Source organism: Salvelinus fontinalis, chromosome 33, assembly GCF_029448725.1.
Source record: "Salvelinus fontinalis isolate EN_2023a chromosome 33, ASM2944872v1, whole genome shotgun sequence".
Taxonomy (NCBI): domain Eukaryota; kingdom Metazoa; phylum Chordata; class Actinopteri; order Salmoniformes; family Salmonidae; genus Salvelinus; species Salvelinus fontinalis.
The window spans coordinates 17,051,593-17,072,163 of record NC_074697.1 but is presented as its reverse complement, the minus strand read 5'-3'; the positions used below and the strand labels follow the sequence as shown (position 1 = coordinate 17,072,163).

Genomic DNA, 20,571 nt, shown 5'->3' with positions numbered 1-20,571 from the left:
GTCCATGCAGGATCAGGAGAGAACGTTAAGATGCCCATATCTACCTTATGAAATGATTCTTCACGTCGATTTCCTCGCCGCAGACAATTGATAAGCTGGTGATTGTGCTGTTTTTACCTCAACGGTCGTCGTCTTTCCGCCCACATACATTCACTAACATATGACAGTTTCTAGGAATATTTGACAATTGGTTTCTTCAGTTCCCCATAAATAGAACAGAATGCACCGGCTGGTCTTTGAAAGGATAGCTAATGGTTACTTGCATGGCGCGCTGCTGATTGGCTTCTCCACTGCCTGACGTCACGAGACTGTGAATAAGGCTGGCTCGTGTGCTTTCAGGAACATGCAGAGTACTGCAGACAACGCGGAGCGTCAATCCTGCACAGAGATGTCACACGCATCCTACCATCACTAGCATCATTTACCAAAAGAGAACTCGAGGGGACAGATAGCTAACAGAGCCGGAGGAAACACACTTTTTCCTTGAAATATTTTGATAGTTAATTATTTCGATTCTCATCGGGTCCTAAACAGTGGATAAGCGGTCATGTCAAAGAACATTGAATTATTTATAGGCACGCGCGTCTTGCTGTGTGACAGTATTGCCCCAAAACCATTTTGTTAGATGTGCGTCTTCAACAGTGACTGGCACACGTTGCTTTTTCGGCCAATGCTTCACTTTGATGACTACGGATACTTGCTGATAGGCTATGGTTCTCACATTATAGCCAATCTTCAGAGGTGGCTTGATATTTTTTGCCATTTGATTGGCTTCATTTAAGCCGATGTGTGTTTGGTGTATGGAAGAGGGTCCGAAGGACTGACTTTCGAAGCGTCTAAGGCTTTGACACTACCTCACCTGGGAGGACGCATCCTGGCTAACGGTCGACATCCTGTACTTGGATCCTATAAACCTCCATGCTGACCACTTCAGAGGAGAGAATAAGAGGTAGGATAGTGACCAGGCTACCCATCGACTGTTTATGTGAACACATTGATCCAGGACGTCCGAGCGAAAAAGGAACCAAATACTCCAAATACAAACATCCAATAATCGGTGTGTGTTGTTGATTTGTTTCCTGCTCAAGTCAGAGTGTGAGTGAGACGACCACAACCTCAGGAGGCTGAACAGACCACGGTTGCAGAGTGGGTGCAAATCCAAAGACGATGGTCCACTGTGCCGGGTGCGAGAGGCCTATACTGGACAGGTTTCTCCTCAATGTTCTGGACAGAGCTTGGCACGTCAAGTGCGTACAGTGCTGCGAGTGTAAATGCAATTTAACAGAGAAATGCTTTTCTCGAGAGGGGAAACTATATTGCAAAAACGACTTCTTTAGGTAAGCTTGACTGGTGGGTGCTTGCTCCCTGTCATTCGTCCTTTACTACAGTAATTATTATTTCAGTTGTGTAGTCTTGGATAAGCATTTCCGTGTTTCTGTGAAGTTAACAATACTATCCTAATGTTCTCAGTCAAATGCATATTTTTCTTTAAAAAAGACTCATAAGGATATTGCAAATACGAAACATTTTCAATATGATGTTATATAGGCTAATAATGAACATATAAACTCTGTCATTTGTTTAGTGTAAAAAACAAAACAAAAAAGGCGACTCTCTAACTTCTGAACTAATGAACACAAAAGTAGAGCCTGCAATAAATTGCAAAACTATCTAAAGACATACAATAATTACACCTTATATCTTCAAATTGTACTTTAGAAAACGGTTAAGCCAATAATGTTCAGCCTTATGCTCTCAAAACATTTACCATTATAATTTGCTTATAACAAAATGATAGTTATATTCAAGGCTAAATGCTTAATGGAATGTATTATATATGGCACATATTAATACATTAACCACTCTAAATATTATCTGTACTCATTTCTAATATGGCTAAAAGATAAATAAGATTGCATCCAATTCCTTCAGAATTTCTAAGTGCTAGGTGTGAAGGAGGATTTGGAGGTGGTACTTCAGAAGCTTTGATTAGTAGAGCCAGTAATTAAATGCTTGTTCATTTGTATTGTTATGCTAAAAGCTGGACAGCAACATTAAACGCGTGTGTACTCGTCCTCGGTATGGGGTATGAAGGAAATCAATCACACGTTGTTTATTAGGCGTAGAGGTGCAGAGAAGCGGCTAGAATCAATACTTCATCGGGGTAGTGTGGAGGAAGTGTGTATCTCGGCCCAGTGGCAAAGCTATCTGTCCAGGCCCCTGTGTTTGCACGGCTCCAGTGAGAAGGACGTGATACGTGGATTTAAATAATAAACCTCTTTAAAAGATCAAACAAGCAGACAATGCAATCACAGACTTGCAGTCAACAATCAGTGTACATCATCTCAATACACAATAGTTTCCGTTACAATCAGCAAAAAGAGGATCATCACACATATTAAAGTACTAACTTGTATGTTGCAATGTGTATTATTGTGCATAAGTCTTTATTATCCCAAAACCACAGACAACATTATTGCCTAATTGTATTACACATTTAGGGTTGTTGTTTTGTGTTATAAATTATGTATTATTTTTCATAATGATCAGCTACATTTCAGGATGGACAACACTAACATGTATTTTCATTAGGTCTAAATAGGCCTAAAATGCGATTCTATTCAGTTCTCTACACAAAAACGTGTTTATAATGGAACAAATATTTTTTGATTCGGTAAAGTAAGAAAATGTGTCCGTTGACAATGAATGCAGAAATATAATAGAAGTACAGGGCCTACTACAGTTAACAATAATTATAAAGAACAGGACCACATATGGCAATTATGGAATCATTCTCACCGTGAACCATTGCAACCGAGAGGCAGAGATTAGGGTTACACTCTTAGAAGAAAATGTTCCAAAAGGGGTATTCTACAGTTCCCATAGGAGAACCCTGTTTGGTTCTAGGTAGAACCATTTTTGGTTCCAGGTAGAACTATTTTGGGTTCCATCTAGAACCCTCTGTGGGAAGGGTTCTACATTGAACCCAAAACGGTTCTTCCTGCAACCAAATAGGTTATTCAATGGGTTCTCCTATGGGGAAAGCCGAACAACCCTTTTAGGTTCTAGATAGCAATTTTTTTCTGAGACTAAGCAGTGACCTATATTTTTTTTTAAGTATGTATTTATTCACACTCTCAATATGCAATCGTTGTATACTAACATATACTGTTTGGTTTTGCGCCTAAACGCATTTGAATAATCATGCATTATTCCTGTGTCCCCTCGCAGGAGGTTCGGGACAAAGTGCGCGGGCTGTTCTCAGGGCATCTCGCCGAACGACTTGGTCCGGAGGGCAAGGAGCAAAGTGTTTCATCTCAACTGCTTCACCTGCATGATGTGTAACAAACAGCTGTCCACGGGAGAGGAGCTCTACATCATAGACGAAAACAAATTTGTCTGCAAAGAAGATTATCTTACCCACAGCAATGGGAAAGACACAAGCCTTCTCTCAGGTAGGCCTATACGGCCAAATTGGCTTCATCATTTTGGGCGCATGGCTACTAATAGGGCGGCAGGTAGCCTAGTGGTTAGAGCGTTGGCCCTCTAACCGAAAGGTGTCTAGATCGAATCCCCGACCTGACAAGGTACAATTCTGTCGTTCTGCCCCTGAACAAGGCACTGTTCCTAGGCCGTCATTGCAAATATGAATGTTTTCTTACCTAACTTGCGTGGAGGTAAAGGTAAAATAAAAAAAACGAAATTGTGACCCATGTGACTTGTTCCACCCACAGTTTGTTGTTGAATAATCATGCATGTCCTATGCCTAAACTATTTTATTTTATGGTAAAAACAGAAATAACGATTGCCTATATTTTCACACGATTGCTGGAGATTTCATTGGATTTGTAAGCCAAAATATCCAATTATATTTGCATAGATATTCATTATCGGGTTGTATGACTATTGTAGTCTATTGATATTATCGTAGGCCCATTTTTTGACACATTTAATGAATTCGGCGCTAAAAGGTAATATATAACAGAAATAGTGTTCTTCAAAATAATTTAAATCTGCATAGGTTATTATTTCAGGTAGGCCTATTGTTTAATACTATATCAATTTGTAATTTTTTTAAAATATATTTTAGTAAGGCTATAAAGGCCTACACAAATAGGCCAATAGTAATCATTCATATTCCTCATTGTTTTGAAATTATAGGTCTACAAATGGACTAAGCGTTTTCTGTCCTTTTTCGTTTTCACAGTAACAGCATGTAGCGACCCAAGTTTATCCCCGGATTCTCAAGATCAGTTACAGGACGATGTGAAGGACTCTGAAATAGCCAATCTGTCGGACAAAGAAACGGGTAGTAATGAGAACGATGGCGAGAACCTTGGCGGTAAACGACGTGGACCGCGAACCACCATCAAAGCAAAGCAACTGGAGACCCTAAAAGCGGCATTCGCTGCCACCCCCAAACCCACGAGACACATCAGGGAGCAGCTCGCGCAGGAGACGGGGCTGAACATGAGAGTCATTCAGGTAATGGCAAAGACAAATGCACTATAATGACATGAATGTAATTCCTGATGCAGCTCATGTGGTATTGGTATGGGAGTGAATGAGAACCGTATAAGGGGGGGGGGGGGGGACCTCACCTTGTGCGTTTTCAGGGTTACACACTTCTTAAAGCGTGTGATATAGCAGCTTCTATTTTATTGAAAGTACCTCCATGTTGGGCACCGTGTCAACAGTTCGCCACAAACAGAGCCCTGATCACAATCACTCCGCTCCTTTCTCATACGCCTTCCCGCTTAAAGACGGGGTTGCCTAGAAATTGCATGGTCACATTGACTGTAAAGAGCGAAAGATTGGCTGTCATCGAGGTTTATTTGGAAAGCGTAATTTATATGGGTATTTTTTATTCTTGGCGTGTAGGATGGGTAAACACGCCAACTGGCGTGAGACTGGTGAGAGCGATGGGAGTCTTGGCAACGCTGGGCCATCACGTTTTGCGACCACATTTAGCCATGCTGTGACCATTTTCAGTCAAGTGTAAACGCAGAAATCTGTTCAGGAGACTTCAAAATGTCTCCTTACCCCCCAGTCTAGTATAGCGTAAATAATTTCAAATAAGCATGCCTTATATTGACATATAATAATAACAACAACAAACACAATTATTATGAATAATTGTATTATTAATACTATTGTTATTGTTATTATTATTACCAGTGGTATTTAATTTTGACAAATTGCATTACCTAATGCAAACAAGTAAGCTAGGCCTATCATTTGGAAGGCTTTTTTGTTTGGTGGCATTCTTTTTGGCCTATTTTCAAGAGTTGAAAATGAGGCTATTGAAGATGCACACCTGATTTGGGATGTTTAAGTTGGTCTCTGTATCGTAGTACCTAAATTCGGACAATACATCGTATGTGCACACAAATAAGCGCATCCACACCGCCGAGTCTCCCATGATAGGGCTCGTGCTGCGGGGACTTGGGAATGTATTGACAAAAGATTGAAGGCGGATCAAGGGAAAAAAAATCCAGATTATTAAGGTGGCGAGGTTGGATATTTAAGAGCTTCAAGGAAGAGCATAATTAGCAGAAGCAATTCAAGGGTGGGTATATAGATTACGAAATAATAACCTCGCAGAGCCGTGTAATATATTGCTAACAACCGTTCTAATAAGTATTAATTGTAGATTTTAAAAGTTCCCGCTGCTGCCCCTTTACTCGGGGTAAATGGACGGTTAAAATAACATTGAACTGATGTTAGATCTTTGCGACTAGAGTGACGATAATTAATAGTAATATTATCCCTGGAATAATACTTTACTCCATCAAGTCACCACGAACCATGCAGGGCAGCGCGCGCTCCGGCACAAACAGGGCACCCAGGTTACACATGGCCTAGGCGTTGCTTTGATGTTGAACACGGATCTATAAACAAAGCAATGATAATATAACGGTAAAGCAGTAATAATTATAAACAAACTGACACCATACATAATGCTTATATTGTTGGAATAGATCTGATATTAGATTTAGGCTACTTTTTATATAGGCTACCAATCTATAATGATTTTTCAACCAAAACAAGTTTTCGATCTGTAGTGAAGTAAAGTGTTTGTTTTTATTTGATTGACTATGAAATATGGATTCTGCAGCTTTACATCCTGTGTGCATTCAATTATTTATCATAATATATTGAGATGTGTTTTCAAACGTCATTTTGGATACAGAGGCAATCTTTGCTGTGAGCCTCTCTTTGTCTCCAACGCTCCAGCTGTAATATTTGCACTTCAATTCTTCCAATCCATTTCATTTTCATTAACGTTGCTCTATGCTGGCTTTTGTGCTTCATAGGTATGGTTTCAGAACAGGCGGTCCAAGGAGCGACGCATGAAGCAATTGAGCGCCCTGGGCGCGAGACGGCACGCGTTCTTCCGGAGCCCGAGGAGAATGAGAACGCTAGTGGACCGGCTGGAACCCGGGGAATTAATTCCAAACGGTCCTTTCTCATACTACGGAGGTAAGAAGAGTGATGAAACGGTTTGCGCGTCCCAGCGGGTTTATCGGTTTCACATGTTTGTCTGAAATGTCGAATAATTTTACATGTGTCCGCCAAGCGCTGTTTCCATTTGTCGCGCTGCCCCAGGACGCCTTTGATGACTATCATGGCTTATCAGATGAGCTCAACACACATCATTGGAATAGAACCTACACCGAGAGGATAGCTTTAAAATGTTTGAGTATGGATGGACATTATCTAGAGATGGATTAGTTAGGATGCTGTGCCAAATCTTCAGGTCTTAAAAAAGTCATATACGACTTATTACAATGGGAGATAATTAACGATTACGCATGTGCCAAAAACACCACAAAAAAGGTCTAAAGTGATTCGAAATTGATGTTGTCAAAATTTAAATGTTAAAATAACGTGTCTCTTTAAATATCTCAGATTATAGACTCCAATCGTCTGACCCATTTGTCCAAACTAGAAAAAAAAGACATAAAATAGGCCTAATAAAAATAACAATTACAGTAGCATGGAGAATAAATCTTGTTATGGTGTCCATGTAAGCTAAACAGCGCCTAATAACAGTTAATGCAATAGGCCTAAATGTGTCGTTAAATATGAATAAATAGTCACTAGAACACTATTATTATTTTCTCTGAATATCAGGTATATTACATCAACATTCAAACTGTATTAAGAGGGGAAGTAGCTCATTACCAAATTCCACTGCATTCTCTGTGATCCCTGTCTGGAACGGGTTGTTAATAAATACCTCATCCATAACATTTAGGTCAAGGGGTTAGTTAGAGAGGGCTCCAAGCCATTGCATTATCTCACTGACTGAATTGTCTTGACTTTTTCCCTTACAAGATGACATTCACGTGCAAGAAAGGTGCATTTGTAGGCCTTCTGTTTTCGTAGGAAGGAGCTTGGAACATGTTTGGTTGTGACATACATTTTGTGTTACTTTGAGGAATATTTAGAATGTTGATGATCGGAGAGAGTAGTTGAATATGAGAAATTATTAATATACAAAGTCAATCTAAAATGTTTATCTACTCCTTTTCCAAGGACACCAACACTGTTTTGGGGAAATGTAACTGTAAGGTTTTAAATAGGGGGTGCTTATATTTGTCCTGTTTCACTGCATGTACAAGTGGGTAACCTGTACAAGTGTGAGGTTTGAAACGGAAATGTGTTTTTTGCATATCCCAGCTCCCCCTGAGACACCCTTGGAGAGTAGGGTAACGGCCAGGGATCAGCTCTTATTGACTGCAGCCCTGGAGCAATTAGGATTAAGTGCCTTGCTCAAGGGCAGATCAACAGATTTTTCAACTTGTCGGCTTGGGGATTCAGACTACCAACATTTCGGTTACTGGCCCAATGCTCTAGCCACTAGGCTACCTGCTGCCCTTGAAATATAATAATGTAGGCTTTCTTGATTATAGTGAAGTATGTGCGTCCTTATTTCAATTTTCCTAACATGTTTTGTGGATGTCAATAGTGTGTGGTGGAGTCTTGTCCTTTGTGGTGTGCAGTGGGCCTAATAGTATTCTGATGAAATGAAACATTGATTTCAGAAGGTAAAATGGCTGATGAAATGGTCCACATTTTAATTAATTTTGCGGCGGCATTGTTCTCCCCACCCAATTGCATTTTTGATTTAAGTGTAACTTTGACTAATGTGCCACGGCGAGGGTTTCTCCCTATGCAACTTCAGGCTATGTATATTCAATGAATTCCTGAATATCTCTGAAATCATTTTTACTCACCCTATTGTTCCCAGGCTAACCCAGATTTTTTTGTTGATCTGCAGATTATCAAAGCGAGTACTACGGTCCAGGAGGGAACTACGACTTCTTTCCTCAGGGGCCTCCGTCGTCGCAGGCACAGACCCCCGTAGACCTCCCCTTCGTGCCCTCCTCAGGCCCAACGGGCACCCCTCTAGGTGGTATGGACCATCCCCTGCCCGGGCACCACCCCTCCAGTGAGGTGCAGCGCTATTCTGACATCATGTCCCACCACCCTGGGGATTCGCCCAGCCCGGAGCCAGGCATCCCGGGGCCCATGCACAGCATCTCTTCTGAGGTGTACGGCCCCAGCCCGCCCTTTACCTCACTGTCTCTCAATGGCAGCGGATACGGCAACCACCTGTCCCATGCACCCTCGGAAATGAACGAGGGCACCGTCTGGTAGCTCTAGAGAGCGGACTGTACCACCGAGAGATTCAAAAGGGGAGGACAGGAGAGCGGGCATGGGCAGGGGCAGGGGTAGCGACACCAGTCAAATAATTTTTTGTCAATCATATTTATTTATTTATTTAATTTCCCCATATGATATTTTTTTGCAGGGAAAATAAATATGGCGAAAATCAAAACGTGGACAATGTGGTTGTAAGCATTTACCTTGGTATTGTGTTGATGTTTCAATTGCTTCTTTATCTAAACCCGAATAAGGACTTGGGCACATAAAAGACTGTGTGTGACTGTTGACCCTGTGGGCCCCTGGCGACCCCGGGCCCCTGCTCTCCATGGCTGTGAACCTTCCTGACTCCTGTCAGTGGCCTAGTACAGTGACGCCCCTCCAAACACATGCCACTGGGAAAACAACCATTCTGAAAACAAGTAATATGTCCCAAATCCACACAAACATCATTAGCTACTGTCAAAGACTCAACAGCTTTACAGAAAAAAGAAGGAAGGGTGGTTGGTCTGAATGCTAACCTGTGCCGCTGGCACTAGAAGAAGGCTGAAAGGCGTCAGACTCTATTTATGGCACTAGACGTGTCCCTTCTATTTATTCAAAAGCTCCTCAGACCTCTTTGCCTCTCAAGGCTCTGCCATATTAACACTTAAACAACCTTTTTGACACTAAATATATTTCTGAAGGCCAGGGGAAATACATTTTTTTCTCTCCATCCAGACAGTTTAATTTTTTTGGTAAAAAAATCAAACCACCAAATCTGAAGAAGTTGGCCTTCAAAAGGGAAACAAAAGGCAAAGTTATATGGCTTGTGAACCCTTTATTTAAATTGAACAGAACTTGAAATGTTGTTAAATGAAGTCTACCTTCTAAAAATTGTTTAATGGGGGTCTGAAAGGGACTTAGAACAGTCAACTGTTTACGTAATATATTTAATTCAGGAGTTAAAAGTATCAAACCATGTTTTAGAATCTCTTGATCAAGATAAAATGTTCCAAGCAACCAACCAAACTTTTGTATTGATTTTATTTATATTGTATGAAGACAAACACATTTGCTGGGGTTGTGGTTCACTGTGCTAGTTTGTACAAGATGTTGTTTACAAAAAAAAACACAAAAAAAACACAAGTAGACAGTTGCCAAATAAAAAATAGCACAAATACTGTAAAAGTGCTTTGCACCATTATCTGCAGAATGTGTTGAGACAAAGTGTAAGTGTTAAAAAATGCTAAGGAGTAATTTACTTCTTCATTTTTTTAGTGTGCTGAAAAACATTCATAAAGTTGTTAATATAACATACTTAGACAGGTTTTATTTTTGTGTCTTCAAATGAAAATCCAAACAATTTAATTGATGGTCGAATATGCAGCTAGCAGCTGCTACTTTCTTTAAATATCAAGCCCTCATGGTATGTCTGTTATTGTTCTAATAAACCTAAGCTTATGTGACCTCCAGTGCATATTAGACCATTCACTGTATAAATACAACATGTTGAAAACAATTGTGAGTTTTTAATAAAAATAGAAAATATACAATTTGAATGATAACCCATTTTCTTTGGACCGATCATATCTTACCTTATCTATATTTTATATTTCAAAATAGTAAAACGTCAGTGTAGGTTATTTCTCTTATATGTTCTTTCCAATTTAGTACGAGGTAACTGTTTATGAATCTCTTTAATGAAGTCAATTCAACAGGTTTAGTATAATAACCACTGCAGTACAGTATTTGCTAAATGCAAGCAGTTTGATCTGATTTGCACATCCATACATTGAATGGAAATGTAAACTACTGTTTTTGACAAGCACACACACACACACACACACACACACACACACACACACACACACACACACACACACACACACACACACACACACACACACACACACACACACACACACACACACACACACACACACACACACACACACACACACACACAATACAGTAATAACCACTTAATAACTGGATGCTGTGTTGATTAGCACTGTTGTCACACCATAACAGTAATGCCATGCAATGTCTTGCTATATATGGTGGTGCTCGTCACACACCAATCTGAAGGGACATTTTATTCAGTATCACAGCAGAGCATGGGATATTGTGGTTGCAATTTTACTTCTCACTCTGATTAGAAGAACAATTCATATATAGAATACTGCAGGGATTCGAATAACAAGGAAACCTTGCTGACTGGATTTAGTCCAGTAATAGAAATGGTCGACAGCATTTCAGCAGCCAACACAAGGGGGAGTTCTTCAGTAATTCCACAGAATTCATTCATAAATTATGCTGATATGGTTTCTTTTCCCACAGTACTGGTAATGGTTTTGACCTCTTGGAAGTCATTCCACTTCTTGAGGTCGTGGAAGGACTGTGATGATGAAGAAACTATGAACCTGGGTCTCTTGGTTATTATAGTTTTATTATTCCTACCTCGTGGGAATGGGATGCCAGTTGCACAACTGAATGCATTCAACCAAAATGTGTCTTTCACATTTAACCTAACCCCTCTGAATCAAAGAGGTGCAGGGGGCTGCTTTATTCGACATCCACGGTGCTCGGGAAGCAGTTTTGGGGGATAACTGCCTTGCTCAAGGGAGAATGGAATATCTTTCCACCTTGCCCGGCTCGGGGATTCGAACCAGCAACTTTTCAGTTACTGACTAGCCCAACACTCTTAAACGCTAGGCTACCTGCTGTTATGGGGGCTTCTAGTCCTTATGAAGAACCACAGACGAACAAACAAACATACATCAACAAACCAACAATAAACAAACTGAAACAAAAAAAGTAAAAACAAGTACTGGAAGTGAAACATTCTCATACTTCTGATTTATTTAAATGCATAAAACATCATGACCAAAGGAATTAAATGCATTGAAATGATCTGGTGTTAAAATGATTCATCGGTGTGGGTGGATTGGCGGTGGGTATAGGATTGTGGTCTGTATCCAGGGGAAGCAGCCTTTATCTCTGGGAGCCTGTATGGCTGCCTGCTAGCCTGAACGCTGCCTGTTTGCCTGCCTGCTAGCCGGGGCCTGGCCCCTGGACCATAATCCACCATGAATGAATCATGGTCCTGAGAGTTAAGAGTTAACCAGGCCTGGGGGGCCGAGTGCTTGGGGCCGGTGTGTGTGAGTGAGTATGGTGGATAGGACTCTCCTGAGCCCCAGGGCTTAGCCCCAGCACTAACACTATGCACTGACACCCACCCTGGGGCCACGGCTCTTTAAATTCAAATATCCTATTGATCGTGCATTGGCTATTGGTGCAAACTGACCTTGTAGTCTCGTAAAAAATAAATGCAGCCTTAACAGTATTGAAAGATTTTAAATTACGCTTTGAATTCCTAAGCGAGGGGATTTTAAAGTAGCTCACAGCCTCTGGTGCTTGGGTTAGGAAGGTAGGAAGGCAGAATGGGCCGGGGTGGACATGATGGTTTACAGTAGTGCAGGGCCAGGATGGACCAACCAAAGACGATATGCCTCAGCAGACAGATAGTTCTGCACTGCAGCCAAACGGAGGTTTTTACAGCTCTGCTCCATATGAGCAGCATTTGGCTTGGGCTTTTAATACAGAGTGGCTCGACTGGAAGTGCACTCTCCTCTGAGTGGAGTGGGGAAGTAAACAAACACATGGCATGGCGTCTTCATTTTCTGTCTCAAACAAATGACACGTCTGGGAACGGATTCCGTACCAAGCCAGAATGCTAATCAATGGAACAGGCCGGTTGAGCAGACAGATTTTCTTAGTTGTGTATAGGTATTGAGCTGCTGGGCCGGGATGATGTCCAGCCATGCAGCTACCTGGCAGGCTACTGCTGCTTTCTGCTGACTGGCAGGGCAGGCAGGCAGAGGGACGGAGAGAACACCCCACCTCGCTGTCTGCTGCTTGTGGCTCTCAACTACAGATGTAGGATCTTAATTTGATCACTTTTGTTGACGATCATTTTCCTGCACCACGGGAAATGAAGACTAGCTTCGTGATTTACATACATTCACTGAAAAACCCAACTAACATACAGATATATTAGCAATATTGCACTTTTCATGTAGCCTACTTTTGGCCAGCTAATAGCCTAGCCACCGATCAAGCAACGTTATGGACTAAAAGTTAAAATCCTGTTACAGCAGGATTATTTTGCTGTGACAATACAGGTCAAATTAAGATCTTACATCTGTCCTCAGAGATAGCAATCTGACTGCATTCATATCTACAACATAACTGCAGTAATATCATTTGATAGACCAAATAAAGTCTGTACTGGATTCTGAAGATTATCTAAAGTCACAAACGGTTCCCACAAACTGCTAGGGGAGGCAGCATAGCCTAGTGGTTAGAGCGTTGGATTAGTAACTGAAAGTTTGCAAGTTCAAATACCTGAGCTAACAAGGTACACCTCTGTCATTCTGCTCCTGAACAAGGCACTTAACCCACTGTTCCTAGGCCATAATTGAAAATAAGAATTTGTTCTTAACTGACTTGCCTAGTTAAATAAAGGTCAAATGAAATGGTCTAAAGCTGTCCCAACAGCAGTGTCCCAACTACACCATACCACTGCTACACCTGGCTATCAGCAGAGTCTTGTCTGGCAGTGAACAGTTCATTCAGCCTCATTTATTGCGTTTAAAGAAATCATTGCTGATATGGCTGACTTTCTTAGACAAATGTGGTTTCTACTGACAATTGAGATGTAAAAATTATGGCAAAAGGGTACAAGCGGATAAGAGGCAATCTGTAATTTTGATTAAGACATTATTGAGCGAGCTAGGACGGACGTAGTCAATTTAACTATTTCTTCAGCACTTTTGAAATGTACAGCGACATAATTCAGAACATGGACCGTTCTTACAGTATTCGTCCTGTATACCAAGTCAGAACTGTTGGATAAATAAAGGGGGCCTACAAGCAGACAATGAAAGCCCTTGAAATATTCAATGATTAATTTCTCTAAAACAGGTTATAGGCTACATGTGCACCACCAAGTCAGAACAGTAGGCGAAATTAAGAGCAGAAAATAGACCAAATTATTAGAGAGAGGCACATGGGCTACTAACAGCTTACTACACAACATACACTTAGTATTATTAGGTACAGTATACATATCTCCCTGGCATATTACATAATTTATGCAGCAGCATACAAGACATTTTTGGATTCACCTTGTTGTGCTGTGCTCACTTGAACAGGAAGGTGGTGCGGCAGTCCTTTGGGCGCAAATGTTGTCATCAAACTTTGTCATCAAAGTCTGGCATTCTCTGGATTTATGGTACTTTCAAGACAACTGGGAACTCAGAAAAAACAAGTTTGAGTCATGATAACATCAGTGATCTTCAGGTCGTAACTCTAGAAAGAGGCCCGAGTTCCTGACTTACATTTCCAAGTTGGACGATCGTTCAAAACGTATTTTCCTAGTCGGAGGTCATTTTTTCCCCAAGTTCCCAGTTGTCTTGAACTCACTGAAGTCAGACTTCCCAGTTCCGAGCTAACAGTTGTTTAGAGCGCAGCGGAAATCATGCTCGATTGACAGCATGGTCAACGTAGAATTTCTATCATTTTAAGCTTGGAAAAGAGAACCTTAAACCCAAACTTGGGACCACACATCCACTTCACTGAATTGCAGGCTAGTGATTGCTTTGCAATGCTTGCAGTTAGTCACTGATTCCTTCCAAACCACTCATTGTTGAATTAGCTATTTCCAATTTGTTGTATAATGTTTATGTCCAATGGCCCATGAGCACCGATAGGTTTTATCTACAATTTCTCTTCATTATTTCACTTCATATGACAAGGATTAAAAAGGATTTGCCAGTAGAATGTCGACTTGATTAATGATGATGACTGTTTGTTAAGATTTTGAAAGTATGATGTTGACACGATCAAGTCCAGTCAAAGCTACTGTAGTTATAAAGTGATTGGACGTCATTTTATCTGTGGCCAATGACCTTGAGCCTTCATGGATGGGCACTTCTAATGTAACTCTATGGCAGAAACCAAAGGGCTTGAATTTTCTAGCTCTACCCTTAGATTTGGCGGTGACGTAGTGTCCCCATGAGTGACAGAACACTGAGCCAATCACGATGCAACTAGAAAACATTACCAACCCCTACGCTCCGTATTTTCCTCTGGCTGCCCCACCACCACAGAAAGCACTGAGCTAGGCTGAAACACCTGCATTTTGGAGTTGCCTTACTCAAGAAAGCAAGAAACAGACCATGTTTGTATGCGGCTTTATTAACTCAATGTTTTTTTTCATTGTTTGTGAACTGATATGTGACACAGGCAACCCCCCCAAATGTTTTATTTTATTTGAATTATTTGTATTTTTAGCTAAAAATGTGATCTCAAAATGCCCTGAATGACGGGTCGTCACTGCATTACTCCAATACTCATGACCTCTGATAGGTAGAAGGATGGGATAGGCAGAGGTGGGACCAAGTCATTGTTTTACAAGTCACAAGTAAGTCTCAAGTCTTAGCACTCAAGTCCCAAGTCAAGTCCCAAGTCCGAGTCAAGTCAAAAGTCAAGACCGTCAAGTATCAAGTCAAGTCTCAAGTCTTTAACTTTGAGTTTCGAGTCGTAAACAAGTCATAATGTGCTCTTTTTTCCCCACCGTTATTTAACCAGTTGGCAAGTTGAGAACAAGTTCTCATTTACAACTGCGACCTGGCCAAGATAAAGCAAAGCAGCAACACAGAGCTACACATGGAATAAACAAACATACAGTCAATAATACAGTAGAAAAGGTCTATATACAGTGTGTGCAAACAAGGTAAGGGAGGTAAGGCAATAAATAGGCCATGGTGGCGAAGTAATTACAATATACCAATAACACACTGGAGTGATAGATGTGCAGGAGATGAATGTGCTACACGTGCTCTTCACCAAATGTAATACCATTTCATATTTTTAACAAGAGTAATAGTTAGTATATTACATTTCCGCAAATCATGAATGCTTTTAAAAATATCTATATATTTATTACTTTCCAAATTAACGTTATATTTCCATGGAAATACATGGGTTGCCATGAGAAAGACACCCCCCCCCCCCCTCCAATAGTGATCGACTATCGAAGATCGCTATGGGGCACAATCGGGCGATGTAAGCTTGTACACAATCACCCAAACTTGTTTTAGGAACGTCAGGTAGGATGTAGGCTACCAACTGCCTAGCCAGTTGTAGCTCAATCTTGGGTGCAATGATCACATTCCCGCACTGACTGACTGTGTGAAGGCTCATTGATTTAACGTTACGTTAGCCTACATGATACACTAGTAAAGTTATAAATTATATAGCTGTCGGCTATATTAGCCACGACTTACCGTTCTTTGTGCAGCTTCAAGTGTCGAACAAAGTTATAAATTGTTGCGCCTCTGTCTGTAATTTTCTTCCCGCATCTTTTGCAAGTTGCAATCCGTTTTTTGTTGATACAGCGTTGTCTTTATATCCGAAAATAATAATTTGGGTTATCATCTTTCCATCTGAATTCACCCGCCGATGTTCCTCTGCACAACTTTTTCTCAGCTGGCACAATTTGATTGGCTGCTGTCCGATTCAAACTGTAATCCATTAAATGAAGAGTTGATGCGCTGCACACTTTTTTAAATAACATCATTTTTAATATTTGGGCTTGGGGAGGGTATCAAGTCAGGTTGAGTCATAAGGCTCATAAGGCTCACAAGTCGTTGGTGAGTCCAAGTCATCGTATTTGTGACTCGAGTCCAAGTCATGTGACTCGAGTCCACACCTCTGTGGATAGGTGTCATCGCTTTGATCTACCAAGAAGACCTTTAATACTCGTGGTCAGGAAAGAGGGAAATGAAAAAGGAACCACTGGGACGTAACCTGTAAAAGCAAAGTTACAATATGGGATCCAATGCTAGCAGATGCTTCTAAAAGTGGAGTATATAGTCATTGGTTTCACCCGGGGGTTGTACTGATGGCACAGTATGTTAGCGTGGGGTTGTTCTGATTAACACAGAGCATGGACTGTATCTGCACCATCTGACAGACTAGAAGAGAGATTCATTTGTCATTCAGCACTTGGACAGCGACTGCTGTGTCGTAGCTAGGGGCAAGGGTTCCCTCGATGAGTTAGCGGTTTCATTGTACTGTGCAAGTAACATTTCCAATAAAACAGCGAAGTTCTCCCTCTTGAGTCATATTTGAGAACAGGATATCAATGTAGGCCTTCACCTGATGTTCATTGTCCATTGCCAACATACCTCAAGCCTTCACAGAACAAAACCCTCAGCAGCCTGGCAGATAACATACTGTAGCTGTATAGCGATGGGATTGTGTTCATGAGAATTGTATTGTTTTTATTTATTTATTTTTCCCATTAGGAGTAAATATTTATTGAAATACTTACCGGTAGGTAATCTAAGTATTCATATTTTAATCGTTCTATGTTCATATTAAGTCAGTAGACTTAGTTCAGCTTTTCAGCAATATTAAATATCTGCTCCAACATTATCAGAGTGCATTAGTTGAACCAGCTAAGCACAGCTGCAGAATTCCCTTATCACCCAGTGACTGCTGTGTGGTAATGTGAGCTCCAGGTGTTTGTTGCCATGTTAATGTACAAAGGCACATGGCAGCACAGCGTGCTTAATTAAAGCAATCCCTGGTTATCCAAAGAGGGAAATACCTGGATTAGAGAGAGATTTGCAACTCAAACCTGAGACATTGCTAATCAATTTAAAGCCATTAGACAATTAATTTACTTTTGTGAGTACTGTGGATAATGCATGCACTAATCTGGCCCATAGTTGTCACTCTGTGTACTGATGAGTATTGAATATACTGTGTACAAGGTTGACTTGAATCGGTGAGGGCACTAAGCATGTATACTGGGAGGGAATAAAGAAGACCAAAATTGTTTCCTGTTTGATACCTGTGTGTGTGTGTGTGTGTGTGTAAGTGCGTGAGTGGAAACAAGGGGATTTTCATGTAAACTATTGCGAATGACAGCCTTCAGAATATTTTAGCTAAAAAAGAGAAAATAGTTTGTACATCAAATCACTAAATATTTTCCAACCAATAAATACAGTACGCTCTGTATTGTGGGTATCTGAAAGCGTCCAATTTGACTAGTTTCTGCTAGCGGAAACACTTCTCCCAATTGTAGCGCTAGCTCCTAGCAGTCTTGGGGAATGTGCTCTTTGCTCAACACAGCGACACATTGTCCTTTACCCTAGAAAAATTTCACCGAATATTTCGCCCTTTTTTAAACATTCATTGCAATTAAGGCAGGCTTGTGCAAGTGCAGCCAAGCAGCTCTGTTATTCAATTCTATTAGAATGTATAGAGCAGCGGCATGAAACCATGCAGTTAACAGGAATTAAAACCATAGGCAAGATGACGGATTACACAGAAAATTGTGTGTGTATGTATGTGTGTATGTAAGTGTGTGTGTGCGCCTGTGCGTGTGTGTGTTCTGTTCTACAGTATCTTCGTATTGCATTGTATTGCAGCCTAAACCTAACCCGGACGACACTGTACCAATTGTCCGCCGCCCTATGGGACAACCAATCACGGTCGGTTGTGATACAGCCTGGTGATCTTTTATTTAAACATATTTTGTCGTTTTTATTGTTATATAAAATGAAGTGATTGAGATGGGGACATAGAGGAGAGGAAATGGAAAGTGGTGCAGTCAGAGTTTGAGCCTACGTTTCCAGGGGCAGTGTGTGTTTTGGGGGCAGTAGCACTACCTACATCTAGACCAGAACCCATCACTTCTAATGCTGTTCTAAAGAACCCAGCACTCCTTATGCTGTTCTAAAGAACCCAGCACTCCTTATGCTGTTCTAAAGAACCCAGCACTCCTTATGCTGTTCTAAAGAACCCATCACTCCTTATGCTGTTCTAAAGAACCCATCACTCCTTATGCAGTTCTAAAGAACCCATCACTCTTTATGCAGTTCTAAAGAACCCATCACTCGTTATGCTGTTCTAAAGAACCCATCACTCTTTATGCTGTTCAAAGAAACCCATCACTCCTTATCCTGTTCTAAAGAACCCATCACTCCTTATGCTGTTCTAAAGAACCCATCACTCCTTATGCTGTTCTAAAGAACCCATCACTCTTTATGCAGATCTAAAAAAAACATCACTCCTTATGCTGTTCTAAAGAACACATCACTCCTTATGCTGTTCTAAAGAACACATCACTCTTTATGCAGTTCTAAAAAACCCATCACTCCTTATGCTGTTCTAAAGAACCCATCACTCCTTATGCTGTTCAAAGAACCCATCACGCCTTATACTGTTCTAAAGAACCCATCACTCCTTATGCTGCTCTAAAGATCCAAGCACTCCTTATGTTATTCTAAAGAACCCATCACTCCTTATCCTGTTCTAAAGAACCCATCACTCCTTATGCTGTTCTAAAGAACCCATCACTCCTTATGCTGTTCTAACGAACCCATCACTCATTATGCTGTTCTAAAGAACCCATCACTCTTTATGCAGTTCTAAAGAACCCATCACTCCTTATGCTGTTCTAAAGAACCCATCACTCCTTATGCTGTTCTAACGAACCCATCACTCCTTATGCTGTTCTAAAGAACCCATCACTCCTTATGTTGTTCTAAAGAACCCAGCACTCCTTATGCTGTTCTAAAGAACCCATCACTCCTTATGCTGTTCTAAAGAACCCATCACTCCTTATGCTGTTCTAAAGAACCCATCACTCTTTATGCAGTTCTAAAGAACCCATCACTCGTTATGCTGTTCTAAAGAACCCATCACTCTTTATGCTGTTCAAAGAACCCATCACTCCTTATCCTGTTCTAAAGAACCCATCACTCCTTATGCTGTTCTAAAGAACCCATCACTCCTTATGCTGTTCTAAAGAACCCATCACTCCTTATGCTGTTCTAAAGAACCCATCACTCCTTATGCTGTTCTAAAGAACCCATCACTCCTTATGCTGTTCTAAAGAACACATCACTCCTTATGCTGTTCTAAAGAACCCATCACTCTTTATGCTGTTCTAAAGAACCCATCACTCCTTATGCTGTTCTAAAGAACCCATCACTCCTTATGCTGTTCTAAAGAACCCATCACTCCTTATGCTGTTCTAAAGAACCCATCACTCCTTATGCTGTTCTAAAGAACTCAGCACTCCTTATGCTGCTCTAAAGAACCCATCACTCCTTATGCTGTTCTAAAGAACCCATCACTCCTTATGCTGTTCTAAAGAGCCCATTTCTCCTTATGCAGTTCTAAAGAACCCATCACTCCTTATGCTGTTCTAAAGAACCCATCACTCCTTATGCTGTTCTAAAGAACCCATCACTCCTTATGCTGTTCTAAAGAACCCATCACTCCTTATGCTGTTCTAAAGAACACATCACTCCTTATGCTGTTCTAAAGAACCCATCACTCTTTATGCTGTTCTAAAGAACCCATCACTCCTTATGCTGTTCAAAGAACCCATCACTCCATATGCTGTTCTAAAGAACACATCACTCCTTATGCTGCTCTAAAGATCCAAGCACTCCTTATGTTGTTCTAAAAAACCCATCACTCCTTATGCTGTTCTAAAGAACCCAGCACTCCTTTTGTTTTTCTAAAGAACCCATCACTCCTTATGCTGTTCTAAAGAACCCATCACTCCTTATGCTGTTCAAAAGATCCAAGCACTCCTTATGTTGTTTTAAAGAACCCATCACTCCTTATGTTGTTCTAAAGAACCCATCACTCCATTTGCTGTTCTAAAGAACCCATCACTCCTTATGCTGTTCTAAAGAACCCATCACTCTTTATGCAGTTCTAAAAAAAACATCACTCCTTATGCTGTTCTAAAGAACCCATCACTCCTTATGCTGTTCAAAGAACCCATCACGCCTTATACTGTTCTAACGAACCCATCACTCC

The 20,571-nt window shown here is 40.9% G+C and overlaps 1 protein-coding gene across 2 annotated transcripts; it reads left to right on the top strand.

Moving 5' to 3' along the window:
- Positions 1-329: 329 nt before the first annotated feature.
- On the top strand, positions 330-10,214 carry LOC129831771 (LIM/homeobox protein Lhx1). 2 transcript variants are annotated; one of them, XM_055895207.1, is made up of 6 exons: positions 330-949; positions 1,089-1,337; positions 3,232-3,455; positions 4,208-4,485; positions 6,318-6,483; positions 8,288-10,214. In XM_055895207.1, the coding sequence occupies exons 2-6, from the start codon at positions 1,168-1,170 to the stop codon at positions 8,665-8,667; spliced, it is 1,218 nt and encodes a 405-aa protein (XP_055751182.1). In that variant the 5' UTR covers positions 330-949; positions 1,089-1,167; the 3' UTR covers positions 8,668-10,214. The 2 variants fall into 2 exon arrangements, with proteins under 2 accessions (XP_055751182.1, XP_055751181.1); XM_055895206.1 differs by having other exon boundaries at positions 330-1,337.
- Positions 10,215-20,571: the final 10,357 nt, after the last annotated feature.